Here is a 19,247-nt window from a genome sequence, read left to right on the forward strand (position 1 = left end):
TCTCCAGCTGAACCAAGGCCAGGGGCTACTGGCTTTGACCATCTGGGCCCCCGGGAGGAGAAGGAGGGGCCCCGTCGCTGTCCTGCTGTGGGACTGTGCAGGCAGGTGTGGCTCCCAGCTGGGAGATTCTTAGAAAGTTTGGAAGTCCAGTGGGCACTGCGCTCTGTGCTTATGGAGAAGCCGCTCGGAAAGACATGTCTTGGTCATGGCCAGCTAGGCGTGCTTGCTGCCAGGAGGGGTCTTAGGAGCTTCCTGCCCTGGGTGTCTGGACACACAGCCCATCAGAGGGAAATGGAGGTCCCTTCCGGCGTCTGGTGTACTGGCCAGCCCGGGCCTTCTGTGTCCCCTTCCTGGAGATCCAGGGAACAGCTGCCAAGGCCATCCCTTGGGGAAACAGTCCAGAAGGCACCAAAAAGCAAAGACGGAGTTTGAGAAAGTGCAAGAACTTGGCAAGTCTGGAGACGTCCCAGCAGGACTCGAGGGAGCCCGCGTCTGAGCCAGCACAGCCCGGAGAAGGCGGGACGGTCCAGGCAGAGCAGCGCGAGCAGACCAGGAAAAGGCGAGGCCGTTGTCTTGGAGCTCACGTGTGGGCAGCAGCCTGGGGCCAGAGGTCAGGGTGGGACATCCTTAGTGTGGAGCATTCTCGGAAAACTGCTGCTGGGCAACTGCCCGCGTGCCTGCTGCCCCTCAACACCACCTGAGTTCACAGGCATTTTCTGGGAGCTCATCCAGCGTCGGGTCTCTCATCCGACGAAGGGGAGGGAGTCTCGGGTGGCATGGGCATGAAAGCATCTCCAGAGGGTCCCAGGGAAAGATGCTATGTTGGCGGAATATTCTGGAGAGGGGTGAGATCCTGGGTCAGGAAGTCCACCATTTCCACCTCCATCCAGGAGGGCAAGGCAATGATAAGCAGCTGGCTAAGGCTTTGTCCCCAAGAAGGTGTCAACTAGGGAACTCTAGCAGGAAGGATATGACCTCTGGGGGGAGGGCGGGGCACAGAGGTCTTGGAAAACGGGAGCTGGCATTGGGGGGATGGAAGAGGGGGAAGCTCAGTGGTCGCACGGTCTTCTCTGTCGCTGTGTCTTTGTCCTAGGCATGGCCACTCCAGGCTGACACTTGCACTAGCATCTACCTTTGGGGACGGATCCTCACTTCCTTTGTTCTCTGCCCACCGGTACTGTTTTGGAGTTGGTAAAATTCCATTTGGCTGCTTGGGAGCTGGTTGAGCTGGGGGAAGGCAAACCCAGCGAAAACAACATGTTTTTATCCTGGTTAATGCCTTTTTCAGACACTCCTTTTGCTCTTCTTAAAAACAAAACGGCTCCTCTGCAGAAATTCCCGATTTGTCATTCTCTCCGACTGCAGGCCAGGCAAGGGCAAGAATGGGGGGCAAGACGGGGAGAGTCAGGGGGAAGCTGGTGGTGCTGGGTGGTCCCATCCATTCAACAGGAGAAACGCCTCCCTCCCTGAGAGAGGGCGTGGGATTTTGCGGGGCTGGCCGTGGCTAGCCTTCTCACCCTGACCCTCTCTCTACCTGGGCCTTAGAAACTAAACTGTAAGGCAGGGGTCAGGGGTCAAGGGGCAGCAAACGACAGCTGGCGGCCTATGTTTGTACAGCCCGCATGCCGAGAACGGTTGGCCCATTTTTAAATGTGATCAAGGCTGCAACGCCTAAAATACTTCTGATCCACCCTTCACGCAACTGGCCAGCCCCTGCTGCGAGAGACGACGAGTGGGGTTGCCGGGGAAGCAGGGGGTGCAGGGGCCTGGCTGGCTTTCGGCTCCGTTCAGGCCGCAGCAGAACCAGTTCCCTTCACTCTCCTGATCCACGCCAGGGCCGCCGCACCTGCCTCAAAGCAAACTGCAGCCTGGAAGCTGGGAGGCTGTGCTGGGCCCCTGGTCTCATGCCCAAGGGTCCCCGGGCGGGGAGGAGCCCCCATGGGTGTGCTGCCTGGAGTTGCCGGGTAGAGTTGCAGGTGGCACGTCCCGCCAGCCTGTGGCCACCGGTCACTTGCACGAGTGAGGGAAGCCAGCGTGGGCACGGCCTCTTCCGTTGGATGCTTCTGCCAGGGGCCGTGCTCCCGGCTGCCCTGGAGACTTGGGCTGGGGTCCAGCCAGAGAGGCAGAAAGCCCTGAGGGACCTGCTTGCCTTCAGAATGCCCACATCCTGCCAATGAGCTGAGGCCTTGAGCTTGGCCTTCTCCTTCCTCCTCCCTTTCTCTTCTCCCGGGCTCGGTGTGCTGGTCTCCTGCTCGGGAAAACCGCTCCCAAGAAAGACCTGGGCGAGGGGAACGGCCCCCAGAGCCTGGAAGGAAGGTCGCGTTAGGCCCCAGAAGGCGGTGACAGGAGGGGTGGAAGACCAGACCTGCCCTGGGCTCTGAGAGTGAGCACAGGGGCCCAGAGGGGGCGCTGGGGAGCGGAGTGGGTGCTCCAGGTGGGAGGGCCCTAGGTGGGGCGGGGGCACGTAGCTGGGGGAATGGCTGAGGTCAGGTACTGATGACGAGCTGTTACCTCTCAGACCTGTACACTTGAAAGAAGATTCTGATTTAGCAACAAGGTTCTCTAAAGCACTGGGAGGAACACCCGAGATTTTTCCTCAGGGGATGGATGGGTCAGTATGGGAGCCAGGGCCTGAGCGGAGGACAGCTGGCTGGCTGCAGAAGGTCTGAGAGGCAGAGGACGGATGGGGCCTGTGGTAGGGGTGGGGCAGGGAGAGGGAGGGAGGAAGTGTGGGGGAGGGAGGGAAGACGTGAACTGGAGGGAAGGAGGCAGGGCCTGGGAGGCAAGTGGAAGGAGACCAGGTCTGGGAGGAGGGGAGGGCAGAGGTCACAGGAGGAGACAGGGAGGCTGGCAGGGAGGCCACAAGCAGCCTGGGTCTAGTCCGGAAGAGGAGACAGACCTGGGGCCTCAGCAGCTTCTCTAGCGCCTCCACTGACCCTTAGGAGGGAGCTTCTCCGAGCCCTGAGACGCCAGGGTCCTCAGAGGGGCGGCTCAGACACGAATCATTCTGTGGGGGGCTTCCGGCTTGGACTATAAGCCACAAGAGACTGGAAAGGGGGTGGCCGAGTCTGCCGGGCACCCTGCTCCGGAAATGGAGGGCCAGCGGTTCCCAAGGAGATGTAGGGGAGAGAGGCTGGGTCGGGGGGGTGGGGGGCCGGCCGGCTCGAGGGGGGGACTTACAGGAAGGATTTCATGTCCAAGCCTCGGTTTCGAATCTGCCCCACCACGTGGTCCCAGCTGCCCGGGTTGGAGCGGCTGCGGCCAGCAGCCGCCCGGTACTTGGAGCCGGCCGAGGCGCCCTGCCGAGCCTGGCCCCTGCCATAGGCCCGGGGGTTGGGGCCGGGCGCTGAGGCCGTGTGGGCCTGCAGCTGGCCCAGGCTCTGGCTGGTGGTGGGCTGGCTGGGCTGCCGGCCCCGCTGGTGCTGGCTCAGCGGCTGCTGCAGGCTCTGCTGCCGCATCAGGGTGCGGGGTCGCTGGCATTTCGGCTCTCCCGTGGAGCTGGGGATAGACTCAAGGGTAGTGGCCGTGGACAGGGTGGAGTCCTCGAAACTTGGGGTGGGTGGAGGAGAGGAGAGAAAGGAGAAGCAGGTGAAGGGATCACAGTGGAGAAGAAAGAAGCCTAGAGCCAGGACTAGGAGGCCCGAGGGCAGGGCGCGTGCTGCTGGACCTCGCCGGGCCTCCATCGCAGTTGTCGCTGCTGCAGTTGCCGCCGCCGCCACCTCACCCAGGAGGCCGGAAAGCCCCGAGCCCACCCGGAGGCCCCCAGGTTGGCCCCGTCCAGCCCTCCCTCTGGCTTTGGCTCAGCTTAACGCCCAGGTACCTCCTGTCTGAGCAGACCTCTCGGCTGGTCTGATGGGCCCCGGAAGCTTCCGAGGCTGCTGCATGGCGAAGGCAGGTCCCCAAGGCCCTGCGGCCGCCTGTCATGTTGGAATGAGAGGGGGTGGGGGGAGCTGCTGCCGTCCCCGCCCGCTGTCTCACTGGGGGACCACAGGAAAGTCTGCCTCTGTGTTCTAAGTGCTCCTGGCCTTTGGGGACATGAGGAAATCCAGGCCAGGGCAGAGCTGGCCTAGTAATGCATGGTGAATCGAGGGAAGGTGGCAATTCACATGCTTTGTCCACAGAGGCTGGGAGTGTCCTTGGGCTCCCAGACCTCTGTTCTGTGGCTGGGGCTACCTCAGGATTCAAGTTCTGGTGCAGATCTTTGCCCTCCTTGCGGGGGTTACTGTTCCCGAGAGGAAGCGTCCCCTCTTGGTGTCTTTGGGAATGGCCGCTAGTTGGAGAAGGGAACCCAGGGGAGGGGCAGACGGGGTGGGAGCCCCAGGGACCACTTGTCTGGCCACTCTGCACACTCCTGATGGGAAACAGGGTGACTGTCCTGTCCTCTGTGCATCTGAAAGAGGGCATTTCACGGGCCCACCGGCCTCTCAGAAAAACACTGGGACGAGGCGGCGGGCCAGGACAGGAGATAGGACAAGGCTAATCAGAGGCGGTATGAGGTCAGAGACCTGGGTTCAAAGCCCATCCCTGCCACTTCCGACTTTGGGGACTTTGGAAAAGTGAGTCCACCTCTCAGTTTCTCCATCTGTAAGATGGGAGTGAAAAGGAATCTGAACTGCCCCTGTCGCCTGGCGGCCGTGAGGACCTAACGAGGCCAGAGCCCGGGGTGTGCGGTGCAGCCAGAGCTCCCGCGCCAGGAGTGGCTGCAGCGTCTCAGGGGACGGAGGCAGACGGGGTCCGAGGCCCCGGGCCTCCCCTGGGCGGCTGCCTGCTTCACGGCCCAGCTGGAGATTTTAGCACATCCAATGGGCAGGGCCTGGGTCTCCGGGGTCCCAACCTCTTCCTCTGTCCCTTCCCTCTGTCTCCAGGTCCAGTGGTCTAGGGCAGGGGTGGGCAAGATCTGGGTCCTGGGCCAATTGTTTTTTTTAAATAAAGTTTTATTGGAACATAGCCATGGCCATTAATTTATAGGCACACCTCATTTTGCTGAGTTTGCTTTACTGTGCTTTGCAGGTATGGTGGGTTGTTTTTTCTTTTTTTTTACACACATCGCAGGTTCGTGACAACCCCGGGTTGAGCAAGTCGGTAAGTGCCATTTTTTTTAGCAACCAAGTATTTTTAATCAAGGTACGTGCATTCTTTTGAGGCATAATAGACAACGGCACAGTGTAAATGTCACTGTTATGTGCACTGGGAAACCAAAACAAATGCACGTGACGTGCTTCATTGTGACGCACGCTTTGCTGCGTGGTCTGGAATGGAACGGGAAGGATCTCCGAGGTTTGCCTGCACATCCGTCTATGGCTGCTCTGGGCTGCAACGGTGGGGCTCGGTGATTGGGAAAGAGAGACTACATGACTGGCAAGGCCTATTTCCTATCGGGCCCTTTGCAGAGAAAGCTTGTCGATTTGTAGTCTAGGGCCATGGGGCGGCCGTGCACCTCAGAGCTGCCCAAGGGAGGGGGCCCCAGGGCCCTTGGAACCGCTTTCACCACTGCAGCCAGACCTCAGCTCTGTTCACGCCCTGAGCCTACCCTGGGAACCAAAGGACAACAGTTAGGCTGCCCCTGTGGGCTGAGAGAGAGAGAAGAGAAAGAGAGAGAGAGAGAGAGAGAGAGAATAAGAGGGAGAGAAAGTCAGAGAATAGCAGAGAGAGAGAGAAAGAGAAAGAGAGAGAGAGAGAGAGAGAGAGAGAGAGAGAGAGAGAGACATGGCTTTAGCCGGGGTCTTGGGCAGGGAGCAGCCTTTCCTGGCTCAGGCCTGGAGTCAGAGCTACCCCCGGGTGGGAAGGGCCTGGCTGGCCAGATAGGCCCACGGCTCTCTGGGGAGGGCAGAGGCAGCGGGAGGACGGCACCTAGGTGGCCTCCTCCTCCCTGCTGACCTCATTTTGGTTTCCTATCATATCCAAAATTAGTCCGGTTTACAACCTCTCCGTCACAGGGAACTAAAATTGGTCTCCCTAGGCCTGGAGCCAGGGGATGGCACGCAGGCGTCAGCCGGCCTGGAGTCTGTGGTCGGAGCAGCCTGGCGCAGGCGAGCGCTGGGCCTGCCTTTCCGGGGGAGCGTGGCCCTTCCCTCCGGCCTCTCCTGAGGACGATGTCAGGGGCAAAAAAAATCGGCCTGTCTTCCCCCAAGGCCAAAACAGCAAAGGAGACTGCAGCACGGTGGGCCTCAGAGGTCCCCATGGTAGAAATCACAGGCCTCGGGAAGAGAACGGGGAGGGCCCAGAACTGAGCAAACAGGACAGCCCAGCAGCTAAGAAGGGGTCAGGGCTGCTGGCCTTCTCAGTGAGAAGCTGGCCCCTCAGCCAGGAACAAGGCAGTTCTAACAGCTGGGATTGGAACCGGTGTCCCAACAGGTGAGCGTGGTTGTGGTTCAAAGGGTTTCGAGCCCGGGGGGACGCAGAAGCTTCTGAAAGCCGAGATGAGACTAAGGCGTCCCCACGGTGGGGCAGAGGGCAGCACACGATCTGCCGAGAGCAGGGGCCAGCCCCGCATCCATCGCCCACGAGAGCGGCTGCCCGTGCCTGACGAGCTCAGACAGCTACTAAAAAGGAAGTGGTGCCTCAGCCTGACATCCAGAACTCCCTTGTCAGAAAAAAGGAGCTGGCTGGGCCTCGGTGACCCAGCCTCCAGGAACATACAGCCCCAACACCTGACAGCCTGCTGACCAAGAGCGGGGACAGCCAGCGGGGGTGGCTGAGATGAGGATGAGCCAGTAATGGGGCCGGCCCGGCTGCTGACGGCGGGCCTGTGGCACGGATGGCGTTATGGTGGAAGCAAGACTGAGACAAGCCAATGGAGTGGCCCGATGGTCAGAAATGGCGTGGCCCAACCTCTGGGTCTAGAGCCACCTGCTGGCTGTAAGAGGGAAGGCCCGGTGGCAGATGAGTGGCATAAAACAGGCTGAAGAGTGGGGCGGCTCCCCAAGGATGGGATGGTCCAGGAGCTGAACGGCCAGCTGCCCATGGTGGGGTGGGTGACTGACGGCTGAGATGCGGCAGCCAATCGAAGAGGATGGGATGACCCAGGGGCTGAAATGAAGCTGCCTGGGGGGCAGGAGATGGCATGACCTGGTCACTGGGCAAAGGAAGAGACTGATGGGGTAGCCGCCAGAGGCTGAGACGCGACACTGCATGGTTGTTGGTTGTGCTGGATGGCAAGGACGATGGGGGGGGAGTCTCATGAAGGGATGGAATGAGCCAGGGGCCGAGGACGGCACCTCTGGGGGCAGCAGCGGGCATGCCGGGGGTCCCGCTGTCCACCCTGGCGGGGACAGGCCTGAGCTCGTGGCTCTGGCGGCCGTGGGGCCATCACTCACTTGGACAAGTTGAGCTTCCCTGCGGCCAGGTGGCTCTGCACCGTCCGCCAGCGGCCTCTCCCCGCCTTGCCACCGCTGCCCGGCTCGCTGGGGGCGGTGCCGCCGCTTCTCAAGGCGTCCTCTCCAGGTGGTGGCCCCGGTGCCGGCTTCTCCCCCAGCCGGCCTTCCCGCTCCACCGCCAGCCCCGCTGCGGCGGCCACTTTGGCGCCGGACAGGAGGGTGCCACTGGAGGCGTGCGCGAGGCAGCCGGGCCAGAGGAGCACCGGGGGTGGCGGTGGGGGAGAGAGGGCAGGACACACGTGGGGGTGGGGGTGGGGTGGAAGAGGAGAAAAAACAATCACAGATAAAAGGAAGAAAGAGACAGCGAGAGAGGAGGAGGAGAGAGACAGACAGACAAGAGACAGACAGAGAGAGAGAGAGAGACATCAGCACTGCAAATGGGTTAACCGCAGAGCCTGCAGAGAGGAGAGAGGGGCACCGGCGGGCTGGGGCTGGAGAACAACGCACCACGACAACGGAGGGGGGCCCCTCCCCACCGCCTGGGGAAGGGGCGGCGGGGGTGGGGGGTGGGCAGCCACCTCCGACTCTATCCCACAGGACAACGAAGGGTTAACGACGGAGGAAGAGCGGGCTGTCCAGGCCAGGAGGCCCCCAGGCAGGGAAAGAGAGAAAGCCGAGTTAGTCAGAGTTCATCACCACCACCACCATCACCGCCACCACCTCCGCGACCGACCGGAGACCACCACCACCACCAAGCAGCAGGGCAGCAGCACGCAGCAGGGAGGGAAGCTGAGCCACACCGAGAGGGAGGGACCAAAACGGGCAACCCCATCCTGACTGCACAGAGGGGTGGGGCCCCGAGGGGACCAGCGGGGGGGGGGGGGGGGGGGGCTGGTGGTGTGGCTGCGAGGGGGCTCTCCTGCGTGGCTGGCCCTGGGGTGGGGACGGGGGACGGGCGGGCAGGCGAGGGAGGGCGCAGGAGGGGTTGCTCGTCTCCATGGTCAGCCTGCCCATGGGGTGCAGGGGGAGGGGAGTGGGGGAGGGGAGCAGGAGGAGGAGAACTGGGGGGCTGGGGAGGGGAGGAGGGCGTGCGCGGAAAACTCGATACTCGGTACGGTATGATCAAACCAGGTAAAGTCACTCACTTGAGGGACAGTCGTGGGTCGCCATAAGGGGCGTAGGGTGAAATGTTTAGAATAAACTCCTTGGGAGGGTAGGAGCTCCATTTCTGCTGCACTGTGCTCTCATTGTTATTCCAAAAGTCTCTGTCTAGGTCGCTGGAGGGGCAGAGAGAGAGGGGAGAAAACAGGGAGATACAAGGAGAAACAAGAACTGCCAGTCCTGGGGGGGGCAGAGGGGCCGGTCTGGGCACGCAGAGGGCAGGATGGGCCAGGATCGGCTCCTGCGGGAGGAAGAGAGGCAGGCGGGCTCCCGGCCGGCGCCCCTGGCACGGGCACACGCACACACGTGCCCACACACACACACACGCACACTCGAGGGCGGGAGAAGCCCATGCGGAGAGGAGGCAAGCTGCAGGAGGGTGACTGGAGTCTCGCACCCTGGGAGGCTGGTGGGAGAGAGAGAGATGGTGAGAGAGGCGGGGTGGGGGAGGGCCTGGGGAGCAGGCCCCGTGGGATGCAGTGGAGGATGGGGGGGGGGGAGAGGCTGCTGGTTTCTGGCTAAAACGAGCTGAAACGTAGATCGGATCCTGCTGCCAACTTCCTGGGCCCCGCCTCCCATGGCCTCAGTCTCCCCACCTGTCACACCGGGAGGCTGGCTGTTAACTGCTAAGTCGTCATCTGTCCCAGGGTGGGCCAGGGGCCGAAGTTCTGGACCCCCAGGTTCTCCCCTTTTCCCCCCACCTCCACTGAGCAGCCCCTTCTTTGTCTCCCTCCCACTGGTCGGAGGACCCCTAGTCTCCTCTGTTCTCCCCCTCCCGTGGCAAAGGCTGGGACGCAGCCTCCACAGGAGGTGGGCGGGACCTCAGCCGAGTTCGAGACCCTCTGCTCATTGCCAATATGATGGTTGGGTCACCCCCCACCCTCCCCAGAAAAGAGGAGCATCTCCAGGCCCCTGACCTTGCTGAGGGTGTGACAAGGGCCCTTCGGGTCCTCTGCATTGGGGCCTGTGTGAAGGGAGCCCGCCCCTCTTCGAGGGACAATGGGCAGACCCAGCCTCGGACCCTCGGCACGTCCCTGGCTGGGCCTCCTGGCCTGGAAGGGCGCCTCTGCCCCGGTCTCCCCACCCCCCATTGCTCCTCAGTATGTCCCGTGGAAGCAGACGTGCCGGCAGAGCACGGAGATGGTGGTGATTTCCACGGGAGGCGGGCAGCAGAAGCCTCGGCTGCCAGAAGCCATGGCCTGGAAACCCCAGGAGCCAAAGCCAAATTTGACCATGACCTCAGTTCTCAATCTCAGCAGATGAGCAAGTACAGAAAGACAGAGAGGCACTTCGCTGCCACCACGGGTCCCCTTGGACCTCCCTGGTGTGGACAGGGTCTCTGCCCATAGGACACCTTGGAAATGTCTCACAGGGACCCTGTGACCAGGTTCAAAGCCAAAGCCCTGAGCCAACTCACAGGCGGGGGGGGACCAGGAGTGGGAGAGGAGGGACAGACGCTCAGCATCGAAAGGCCTCTCCCTGGGGAGGTTCCCTGGACAGAAGACCCTCTTGTCACCAGAGATGTCCCTTAGTCCCAGCTCTCGAGGGCAACAGAGAGATGGAGCAGTTGGAAGGCCTCCCTCCCCTTGCCCCCTTCCAATGTCCAAACTCAAGGGCCATCCAACCCTAGGTCCTGGAGAGAAAGACCCACCCTGGGGTCACCACCACCAGGCTGTCCTCCCATCCTGTGTTCCAAGGAGCTCCAAGGTCCCTCGGGCTGTCGGCTGCAGGGCTGGGAACGAGGACCTGTGAGCAGGTTTGTGACACACAGGTCGCTCCCATGCGGGGCTTCTCAGGGCCTTTAAGGCGCCAGTGAGTATAGTGGGCCATGTTTCCCAAACTCGGTTGCCCGTGAACCCCTTGACTTGCAGAATACCCGGGCATCATTTCCAGGGCACAAGGGCCCTGAGGAACACAGTCTGGGAAGCACTGCTGAAGAATGCATCCGCCCAGGACTTTTGACAAGCCAATCGCTTTCACAGAGGTCGTAAGCCCTGGGGAGACTGTGCTCTGGGTAAAGCCTGCTTCCTGCCACTGCCCTGGCTTTGGGCCCCGGCAAGAGGCAAAGGCCTAGGAACCCCGGGGACATGTAGACACAGTGGCTTCCTCCTCCTGGGGCAGAGGGTCTGCCAGCTCAGCAGGGTGGGGCGGGCATGGGCTGCAGAGAGGCGGGGGACAGCCCACGGCTGCCCTTACCTTGTCTTAGAGAGCCCTCACGGGTTCCGGCCCCACTGCCCACCCAACCCCTTGTGGGGAGTCCCATCTCCCCGTGTGGGTCCTTTCTAGGACTTCTGGTCCTGACACACACTCCCCTGCCCAGGAAGGTTATGTTCCCCTGGCGGAGCCAGGCCCGCCCGTCCCCCGACCCCTCACCCCACCCTGGACCAGGGCTGCAAACGCAGGGGCCTGCCCTGGAGGCAGCACAGGTGCTGCGCTGGCCCCGGCTCCTCTCACAGGGCGCCTCTGCCTTCAGAAAGCCTGCGGCCCCGGGCTCTGCGACAGCCCCCGGAGACCTGCCAGCTCTGGCTTTGAAGACTGGAGGGCCTGCAACCAAACCCAGCTTCAAAGGCTTCCCGCGGCGGCCTCCAGAGCCTCCTCCAGAGCCGCCTCCCCGCCCCCAGCCTTGGCCTGGCCCGCCCCTCCACTAACCTGCCCCACCCCCACCCCAGACACACACTGGCGGCTTCTGTGAAGGCCCCAAACAGGGTCAGAGCAAGAGATGAAAAGAGGGGAGGGGGTGAGGAGGGGCAGAGAGGCGCTCCCTCAGGAGCAGGAGAGAGGAAGAAGGGGAAGAGGAAGAGAGAGAAGGAGAAAGACGGACAAGGGAAGGGCGGGGAGGACCGGGCAATGGGAAGGGGGTGGAAGGGGGGCCGGGACAGGCTGGGGGTGCCTGCCCCTCAGCTGGCAGGCTCCGATAGAGGGGCCCTTGGCCCTACCTCGGCCTGACAGCCACCCAGCAAAGGCCTGGGCGTGGCAGGGGAAGGGGCCGGGGCCACTGGCCAGAGGGCACAGAGCTCTCTAGAGAGAGCCCCCCCATTCCCAGTGTGGGGTAAGAGGGCTTCCACTGGTGTCTCCCAGTGACCCCCAGCTGTGGGCTGGCCCAGGTCGTCCACAGTGGAAGGCAGACCTGATCACTTGAAAGGCCTCTTCGAGCAACATGGGGAAACCCAGGCGACGCAGAGGCAGCGAGACCTTCAGTGGGGATGGGGGACGAGGGAGGGGGGAGCTTCCCCCTTTACCAGCTTCCCTGGAGCAGCCCAGCACTGGGCTGCACCCCTCGAGGTCGCCCTGAGGACCCTGACAGGGTCTGAGGAAAGAGCAGGGGAGCTGGGCAGGGGGTGGGCATGGTGTGTGTGATGCGAGGGTGGGATGGAGGAACCAGCAACCAGGGTCGGGAGAGCAGCCAGAAGACAGGGTTGTGGGCCCTGGGACACTGTGAGGGTCTGGGGGGCACCAGCAGAGAAGGTGGAGCCCTGGAGCCCCCCGCTGAGGTGCAGGGCATGTGGGGGTCGGGAGAGAGCAGATCTGGGGAGGGGCAGGGGCTCCTCCCACCTGGGCTGCCTGCGCACCCCCACCCCAGGCTCCGAGGCTGGCACCTACTTGATGGCCTTCTTCTCGCTGCGCCCGCGCCCTGAGTCTGGCGTGCCCACCGTCTCCAGGGAGCTCTTGTAGCGTGTGCCCTGTGGAGAGAGCACCGCGTCACTCCCGGCACCAGGGCCGCGCCCTCCCTGCCCCCCCCCACAGAAAGGGCTCCCCCCAGGGAAGGGGAGCAGACTGGGGCCCCACCTTGGCAACAAGGTCAGGGGCCACGGTGTGACCCTGCCACCACTGAGGGGTGTCAGCTCCACTGATGCAGGCTCTTTGGTTGGCAGCTTCTGGGCTTCATCGGGCCCTAGGACTTGCCCACCCCCCGACCTGCACTCCATCCCGGACCCCAGGAATGGGGCCTCTCCTGTCCTTCTGTCTCCTGGGGCCCTGGCTAGACTCCCAGAAACATATCTCCCTCTGCCACAGACAGATGGCTCTCAGGCGCCTGGCCACGTCACACTGGCCACGTCACATCGGCCATGTCACTGCCCCCAGATGGTGGGGGCGGCATCCTGCAGGGCAAGGTTGGCAGCGACCAGTGGCCACCAGTGACGTGAGCCACGGGGGCGGGTAGAGGGCCTGTGCTCCGTCCTACCCAGGCTGTGTCCCCCACTGCCTGGGGCTCCCCGGGGTCCTCACGCCCCGGGGCTGGGAGGTAGGGCACGGCCTGAGCACTCTCCCTTGTGAGGAGGCAGCCGTAGGGAGACAGGCTGCCCACCGCCGGCTCTGAGGCTGCGGACAGCCCCCGAGGTTCCTCATACCACCATGAGCTGGGGGGGCGGTGGGAGGGGCAGGGCGGAATGGGGTGGGCGTGCTGGGGCCCTGGCAAGAAGAAGGGGCCCGGCTGCAGCAGTGACTGGGCCCGCTGCCCGGAAGGTGAGCACCATTCACCTTCTTGGTTTGGGTTTCTAAATTTAGCTCATGCAGAGCCTGGCACCATTAACATTCCTGGCTGCCACCAAGCATCCTCAGTGGCCCCATGGGCCACAGGCCCGGGGCTGGAGTGGGTGGCGGGGGAATGGGATTTGGGCAGGGACTGGGGTTGCCCCCGCTGACCGTTCTCCCGCTGGGCACTGGCCAGTCCGGGCCCAGCGGGGACACAGGCACGTACATGTGTGCGGGCACACACACACTTCCCCACACCCAGTCGTGGGCACTGACACCACAGCCACAACAGTCAATTATTCCATCCTCCCCAGAGCAAAATGCAGGCCGCACAGCCGTGCTCCCTGGGCGGCCGCCAGCCGCAGCCCCTCCCCAGGCACCGGCCACCTGTGCGGGGCAGTGGCAGTGGAGCTCCCCGGGAGGGGGTGCGTGTGGAGTCGGGTGGGGGGAGTCCTCATTCCACCTTCAGCACCCCTAGGTCTCTGGGGCGCCAGGATCCTGGTCTGAGCAGAGCCCCACACTCCCTGTGTCACCCAGGTCAAGTCCCTGGCCCTCTCTGGCTGCCCCGCCCCCCCTCCCTCTGGAGTGGTGTGGTGCACAGGATGAGCCCCAGGGTCCTCGGGCTTCAAGCCTCTCATCACAGGTAGTATCCTTTCACTCCTCACTGACTCCGCCTCCCACACCTGGGGGGACATCACCCCCACACCTGGCGGGGCATCACCCCCAAGGATGGGGACTGTGCGGCCTCTGGTACTCGGTGTGGAAGCTGGTGCCCAGCAGTTCTCAAAGCCATCGCACGGGAGCACCCCTCTGGTGTGCCACCCACCCTGAGGTCCAAGCCCTGAGCGGGAGGGTCAAGGGTTAAAACACAGAACTGCTGGCTCCCCTGGGTCCACAAAAGCACCCCCTTCTCAGCTCCATCTCTGACCCCTCCCAGTGCTACCCAGAAGTTTAAATCCCAAACAATTCTTCGTTCCAACTGGGATGATCAGAGCCCAGAGCCCCTCCATGGTGGCCAAAGGCCCTTCTTGGGGTGACCCTCAGGCAGGAGCCCCACCTCCAATACTCTCTAGCCTTTCAGGCGGTGTGGGGCCCCTGCTGAGGGCCCCCAACCCCACCCTCACCTTCTTTCCTCCTTCTTCCTAGTCTTGGCAGGGAACTTGCCCCACGCATCATCCGCTTCTAAGGCTGATCAGCTGTCCTGCCCCGAGGCCAAGCATGGCTGGGGAGGGCTGGCCCCCGGTTCACCCACGGCCCCAGCCTGCTCCTCCTTCTCCCATGGGTCAGAGAACCTTCCCCTCAGGCTGCAACTATCACCACAGCAGGAACTGGGGTGATATGGGGGGGCAGGAACTGGAACAGGACTTGATTTAGGGGGCTGGGGGAAGTTAATGGGGCAAGGACAGGACCCCCCGGCGGGGCCCAGCCGATGTCAGGTGGCCCCAGAGGAGCCTATGCCACCAGCCCGCTGGGCCTGATCTGGAAAAAGCCAGCTGGAGATTAAGGAAGTTATTAATGTTTGGAAATGGGATCTGGGCTGTCAGGGTATATCACGTCACTGCTGCTGAGGGGACAGGCAGGCAAGGAGAGCCCAGCGACTGCGCAGGGGCATTTGAAAGCCCCTTCCACGGAGCGTGGAGACAGTCTGGGCGAAAAGCTGCCTGGCTTCTGCAGTGCCGGGGGTGGGGGGTGGCAGGGGAGGGGAGGGGTGGTAGCAGGGTGGAGGGCCTGGGCAGCTCTAAGGAGCAAGTCCAAACGCACAGACTGTGGTCTGGGCCCCTGGGGAAGTTCCTCGGGCTGTGAGGAGGGGCTGAGGCCAGGGACGGGTCCACGTCTCTCAGCTGCCCACCTGCCACCAAAGCTGTTATCTTTGCACTCCTGTCCCCAGGTGAGTGGGGGCGGGGTGAGGCTCTCGCTTCGCACACATGCTGCAGCACTTACCAGGGGAGGCTGGGACAGTGGACGGACGGGCACATCAGCTCACTCACGGATCTGATGAGACCATCCACCTATCCCCGTGCAGGAGGAACAAGACACACACTCCTGCAACAGTGCCCTCAGAGGTGACACACTCAGCACAAAGATCCCCCCCACTCAAGGTCACCAGCAGCACCTGTTCACACACCTTCACCTTCCCGCCCCCCCCCCGCCCCCCCCCGCAATGCACACAGACAGCCTGACGGGCCCAACTAGACACACAGGGCTGCAGTGTGTGCTCAGCCACTCCCACAGCCTCCGAGGACACTTGCATCCACAGGCACGTGGCCAAGTCCCCCCCCTCCCCCTCCCCTGAAATTCTGAGACAGACGCAGCCACAGGAGATCCAGGAACAATGCAGGGCGGCCAGCCTGGCTCCACCTGCACGCAGGGAGCAGCCGGGTCCTGCAAACACTCACACACACTCCTTCCTCTGCGGGGCAGGGCTGGCGTCTCCAAGGCTGCCGCTCCCCACAGGAAGGAGCCGCCTGAAGCTTTGTCTCCGGACAGAGAGTCAAATGCCAGTTTCTGAGTTTGCCCTTCCTGAAGGAAGCATGCTGGGTCCTCCCTGGGGGCATCTGCCCCTTCTCTTTCATAGGAGTGGGGCATGAAACCCCGACCACCCCCCCCCCCCACCACACACACAGAGTCCACAGCCACAGCCCCACCCCCTTGTCCTTAAGGCCCCTCTGCGGCTGGGCTGGGAGTGAATGCGGTTCCCAGAGACCCTTCTACATCTCACCCCGGGAAGCTCCCACACGTGGGACGCCTCCCGGCCCACCTTTGGTGGTGTCCCCACGCATCTCCCCCAAGTCCCCACCGCACTTCTGGGCTGGGGCGGCAGGGCAGGGAATGCGTCAGGGTCTCTTGGGGCAGCCGCCCTCCGGGAGGGAGCTGCGGGCTGCAGGAGGGCGGCTCAGCCCAGCTCCCCCTCCCGGTGCCCCCGGTGATGAATGTCCCTCCTGACGGTCTCATTACTTATTGAGGGCCTAATCCTGCTCGTTAATTCCTCAGTCCTCGTTAAAAATGAAAAGAAGCCGTTTGTGCTTGTACAAACCGGGAGAATCAGGATGAATGTTCAGGCGCTAGGGGCGGGGCGGGGTGGGCACAGTCGCTTCATTGGCCAGGTTACCCGGCTTGGCCACGCCCTGCCCTGGGGGCGGGCAGCGCGCAGAGGGGCGTTTGGATTCTCAGTCTGCGCGGGTGTGTGCCTGCTTCCTGCGGCTGGAGGTGGGGCACGTGTGCGTGGAGTTGCGCTGGTGAGAATGCTCCGGGGACCCATGTCTATCCACGAATGTCCCTAGGTGTGTAGCTCTAGGTGTACACACAGACATACGGGGCCAACACCCAGGCGAACGTAATGAGCACCTGCGGTGTGAATTTCTGCCAGGGTGCCTGACCATGTGGGCGGGCGGGTGGGTCATCCTCAGGCGCCCTGGAGAGCACTCGCGAGCCTGTAATCGGGGGAGTGGGATGCAGGGCCCTCAGGAACCTCACCAGTTTGCGCTGACACCAGTGGCAGAGGCCGCAGAGGATGACAGTGAAGCTAAGGCTGACGGTGATGATGGCGGAAACCAGCAGGACATCGCGGGTGGGCGCCCCTAGAGAGGACATGCACAGGTCAGATCCTCACTGGCCAGGGTCGGCCACCCTCTCTCTGCCCAGGGCCCGGCCCTTCCATCTGGTCCCCACCCTGGGAGCTCTGAGCCCCAAGTTCTACTCAGAGCTCTGCCTGACCGGCTGACCCTGGGAAGGCTCTTCCCCTCTCCGTGCCTCAGTTTGCTCATCCGTAAAATGGGGGAATGGGGCATGTGAGCAGGTTGACGTCTCTCCTGCTCCCTCCCCCTGCATGGGCCCTGGGTGAGCCCACGGGAGCCCTTCCACCCCCGCAACCTGACGTCTCAGACGGAGAAGCCAGCGTGCCCCTAGCTCAGCCAGGCTTCGCAGGCCCTTCCAATCCCGCTGAAAGGGCCACTGCTCCTACCAGGCCACTCTTTCCACACCCCCCACCCCACCCCACCCCACCCTCTGAGGCCACAACTCCAGCTGAAATTGCCCAAAGGGTTATTATTAGCTCTTGCAACTCCTCTGAGGACCTCTGTCCTATGGGCACTCACAGACTCTCTTAAGTGTCTGGACAAGACTCAGCAGCCACATACAGAGTCACAGAGGAAATCTCGGGCACCCTCTGATCAGCCCCCCCCCCCCCTTTAGCCCAGCTTTCCCTGGGCTGGAAGTGCACCCAGCTGGCCTCTGCACACCCGGCCCTCCCCACCCCCAGTCCCGGGGTGCCTTCTGTGATCTCCTGAATGCCCACAGGGGCCGCCCTGTGAGCAGCTCCCATTCCAAGAGCTCAGGGGTCCCGTGCTCCAGGCACGGAAGTCTTCCTGGATCTGCCCTGGGAGGAAAAGTCCGTGTTTCTGTGCAGACCCTGCCTCCTGCTCGCTGTGTGGCTTTGGACGCGTCTCATAACCGGTTGTCTCCCCTGCAATGCGAAGTAAACCTCCTCCCCACCTTCTCACAGGTGGCTGTAAACATGAGCCCAAACCAAGCATAAGGCAGGCGCAACCTGACCAGGAGCGAGCGTGTGGGGGAGTCCTAGCGAGCACGGCACAGACACGCGTGCTCTCCGTAAACATGTGCGCAGTGGGACGCGTCCTAGAGTCAAGGAGATGCTGTTTATTTACAGAGGAGCCTGCGTGGGCTGCTCGGTGCCAGTGATGACGGTAATTAAGAGTTGACAATAGCTGTCTGGTCCTGGTTCCTGTGGTTTTAGCTTCCCGGCTCCAGTCTCTCTTGTGTGGCTGCGGGGCCCCAGGAGAAGGGCCCAGGGTCACCCCCAGCTCCCAGGGCCTTTGGGGCTCCCTCCCATCACCACTCCAGTGCCCTGGGCACCTGGTTCACTATGCACTCTCCCCAGAATCCTGCTTGGACACCCCCTGCCTTCCCAAGTTCCTGAGCCTTCCAGCGGTGGGAAGAGGCCATCCTTACCTGTCCCCCATCTATCTACCTGTCAGGCCAATGGCATCTCCTCTTGGCCTGAGCCTACAGCCTCAGCCCCCACGAGGCTCCTGCACCTGGGAGCTCCGACCCGGACAACCTGCAGACACTGAAGAACTGGTCTTGCCCTTCCCTTACCAGAGCAGAGGAACGAATTTGTCAGAGTTCTCAGGCCAAAGGGGAGGCCTCCATCTTCAAACTCCAGGCTTGGGGCAGGGGCGGTGCAGGGGGATGGGACAAGTGGGGAGACTGATGGCCAGAATTCTGCAGGGTGTGCCACCAGGGCCCCAAGGCTCAAGGCTGTGGTGGGAAGACAGGCAAGTGTGTCTTCTGGGAAGAGGCCAGCACTTCTTCCAGCTCTGTCCACAGGAACTGCCCCTGCCCCTTGGAAGGGTCTGGGGGTGGGGTGGGGTTTGGGACAGCAGCCGACCCCACACCTCTCTTGGTTGAACTCCCTTTGCAATAAAGTAAATTCCACTCTTGCGTCGAGCTCCCTGCAACCACTATCTATTGAGAATCTACCATGCAGCCCTGGAGACAGGCAAGAATCCAGCTAATGACTCCTCAGCGTGTCGGGTGCCCCAGAACCAGTGAGCGGCAAGACACCAGCCTGGGGCCCCAGACTCCAAGTACAGGGTCCAGCACAAATGGCGCCCCCCCTCCCTTTTTTTTTTTTTTTTACAAAATCTGTTATTACAAAATCATAAGCATGTGATTCTGTAACCTAACAATATCACACTCAAGCACATCACATGACGTTTTAGGCGAAGTGTTCAAGTTCAAACGACAGAGTAGCACGCCCACATTGTCACCCCCACCAACCACGCTGCAGCAGGCCTCACGCCGGCCGGACGCCATGCCAGAGAAAAGGCCCAAGCGGGGAGGACAGCCTCTGCCTCTTTTTTAAAAATTACTTTTTTAACATTTACAATTCTTTTGAATCTATTTTTCAGTTACAGTCCACAAGCTACATAGCCGTGTGGCCTTGGACCAGCGTCCTAACCACCGCGTCTCCATTCTCTCCTCCCTGAAGCAAAGACATGAATGGCATATGACCTGTGGGACTGTCGTCGGCACTCACTGGGCAGGGCTGGTTATGGGGGCCACTGGTGCTGGTGTTGTTTCGGCTGCAAACACCCGAGGGCTCTGGGAGCACGGATGAAGACGTGGTCGCTGGACCAGGGAGCTGCCTGGGAATGCTTCCTGGGGGAGGTGGTATTGGGTATGGTCTGGGGGGGGGCGTGAGGGAGGCATGGCATTCTGGGCAGAGGGAGCAGCGAGAGCAAAGGTGAGGAGGCGGTAAGGAGGGCCAGGCAGGTT

The 19,247-nt window shown here is 62.4% G+C and overlaps 1 protein-coding gene across 11 annotated transcripts in view; it reads right to left on the reverse strand.

Moving 5' to 3' along the window:
* Positions 1 to 19,247, reverse strand: part of SYT7 (synaptotagmin 7) — a 58,113-nt gene that overhangs the window by 17,354 nt on the left and 21,512 nt on the right. For 2 of the 11 annotated variants that reach the window (XM_036029540.1, XM_028517148.2), the window contains exons 2-6: positions 16,425 to 16,528; positions 12,078 to 12,157; positions 8,462 to 8,593; positions 7,317 to 7,541; positions 3,181 to 3,549 (exon numbers count right to left, since the gene is read on the reverse strand). In XM_036029540.1, coding sequence (XP_035885433.1) covers positions 3,181 to 3,549; positions 7,317 to 7,541; positions 8,462 to 8,593; positions 12,078 to 12,157; positions 16,425 to 16,528 — 910 coding nt within the window. Of the gene's footprint in view, positions 1 to 3,180; positions 3,703 to 7,316; positions 7,542 to 8,461; positions 8,594 to 12,077; positions 12,158 to 16,424; positions 16,529 to 19,247 lie in introns of those variants that run through there. The other 9 variants (XM_036029545.1, XM_036029543.1, XM_036029548.1 and 6 more) reach the window with 7 other exon arrangements.

The sequence above is a fragment of the Phyllostomus discolor genome, chromosome 6, assembly GCF_004126475.2.
Source record: "Phyllostomus discolor isolate MPI-MPIP mPhyDis1 chromosome 6, mPhyDis1.pri.v3, whole genome shotgun sequence".
In the NCBI taxonomy this organism is placed as follows: domain Eukaryota; kingdom Metazoa; phylum Chordata; class Mammalia; order Chiroptera; family Phyllostomidae; genus Phyllostomus; species Phyllostomus discolor.